Below are 1,764 nucleotides of genomic sequence, written 5' to 3'. Positions count from 1 at the left end.
TAGTTTTGTGATCCAACTCCAACCATTCCATGATTCTGTGATCCAACCTTAACCATTCCATGATCGTCCCCAGTCTCCGCTTTTATTCCGGAATATTAAATATTTACTGGGATTTTCTGCTGCCCTGGGGAGCGGATTCCTGGTGTATCCCATCCTGCTGAGCTTGGAGCATTAAACATCATTCCAGAGGGGGGCTGGGGATGCTCCAGATTGATGGGATTTTAACCTGGATCCGTCTCTGGGAGGTCAAACCAGAAATCCAGGCACATCTCTGGAGCGACCCGGAGTTGTCGTAGAACTAAATCCAAGCGGGAAAGCTGCTCCCACAGCCCGGGAAGAGGGGGAAGATAAAAAAAAAACAAACAGGGAATAAAACCTTCCTATGGTGGTTCCTGGATGGAATTTGATGCGTGGAGGGAACAGCTGGGGTTGTGCCGACACCGGCAGGCGAGCCATCAAATTCCAATCGCTCATTCCCGCTGGCAGGTGAGTGACTGAGGCGCTTCCCACCACCTGGAAAAGTTGGATACAGCCTTGTTTGCTGACTCGTTCCTTCCTGCCCCGGTCAAGGCTGATTTGATTCCGTGTGTGCCGGTCAGAGCCAGTTTTCCCTGGAGTTTTGCGGGAGCTGCTCCGGGATGTGTTTGGGTTCGTTTGGGAGATGAAAAGGGGAAGATCCCTGTGGGGTTTGGAGCTGGAAAGGAGCACTTGTGGTGCTGGGGCTCTCCTGAAAGTCCCAGCCTTGTGTGGGGGTCCATGGGGAGCATCCTCATCTGTCCGGGATGCTCCATCTGGGAGCTGCTTTGGGTGGAACGTTGAGGTCCGGGAATCGTGGAATGGTTTGGGTGGGAAGGGAGGGGAAAGCTCATCTCATTCCAACACCCTGCCTTGGGCAGAGACACCTCCCACTATCCCAGGTTGCTCCAACCTGGCCTTGGACACTTCCAGGGATGGGGCAACCACAGCTTCTCTGGGAATTCCATCCCAGCCCCTCCCCACCCTCCCAGGGAAGAATTCCTTCCCAATGTCCCATCTAACCCTGGGAAGCCATTCCCTGTGTCCTGTCCCTCCATCCCTTGTCCCAAGTCCCTCTCCAGCTCTCCTGGAGTCCCTTTAGGCTCTGAAAGGGACTCTCAGGTCTCCTTGGATCCTTCCCTTCTCCAGGCCAGACATTCCCACCTCTCCCAGCCTTTCCTCCCTCTGATCATTTTTGTGGATCAAAGATCCCGAGGGCTCTATGAATTCCTATAAAATGCCTCGATTCCCAGGATTTATCGATGTTTTTCTCTCATTCCCAGCTCTGAGGTTGCACTCCACACCCAGTCCTGGCATCTCTCCCTCCGGCCTGAACCGATCCTCCTCCTGCCGATACATCGCCAGGTTGGTATTCCCAGGGAATCCCCCTCTGGATTCGTGCTCAGGAGGCCGTTGGGAGCTCGAGTTTAACTGGATGATTATCTGGTGACGCTGCAGCCGCTGCTTTTCCTCGGCTTCTGCTTCCAGGTGGTTGCAACTTCCAGCAGAAAGCCACGGGAAAGCCGGGATTCCAAGCCGTGGATTCTGCTGGGGAAAGGTTGGAAAGGTTATTAATGAAAAGCTGCACCTTTCTGGGAGCAAATCCTGCTTGGAAAATCCCTTTTTAAATTAACCACGTTCTCCTCAAGAGGCATTTTGGGGTTTCTCCCTCATCCCAATTTAACCCTTCAAACCTGCAGGTTTTCCTTTCCTTTCCTTTCCTTTCCTTTCCTTTCCTTTCCTTTCCTT

The 1,764-nt window shown here is 52.9% G+C and overlaps 1 protein-coding gene across 1 annotated transcript in view; it reads left to right on the top strand.

Moving 5' to 3' along the window:
- The window catches only part of ZC3H3 (zinc finger CCCH-type containing 3), a gene marked incomplete at its 5' end in the record, with an annotated part of 117,862 nt that overhangs the window by 82,957 nt on the left and 33,141 nt on the right, over positions 1-1,764 (top strand). The window contains one exon of the mRNA XM_027668236.1: positions 1,299-1,380. Within this exon, the coding sequence (XP_027524037.1) occupies positions 1,299-1,380 (82 nt within the window). The remainder of the gene's footprint in view (positions 1-1,298; positions 1,381-1,764) is intronic.

Source organism: Corapipo altera, unplaced genomic scaffold, assembly GCF_003945725.1.
Source record: "Corapipo altera isolate COAL_440 unplaced genomic scaffold, ASM394572v1 206, whole genome shotgun sequence".
NCBI lineage: Eukaryota > Metazoa > Chordata > Aves > Passeriformes > Pipridae > Corapipo > Corapipo altera.
Note: the sequence above shows the minus strand (reverse complement) of the source record. Positions and strands in the feature narration are given on the sequence as shown.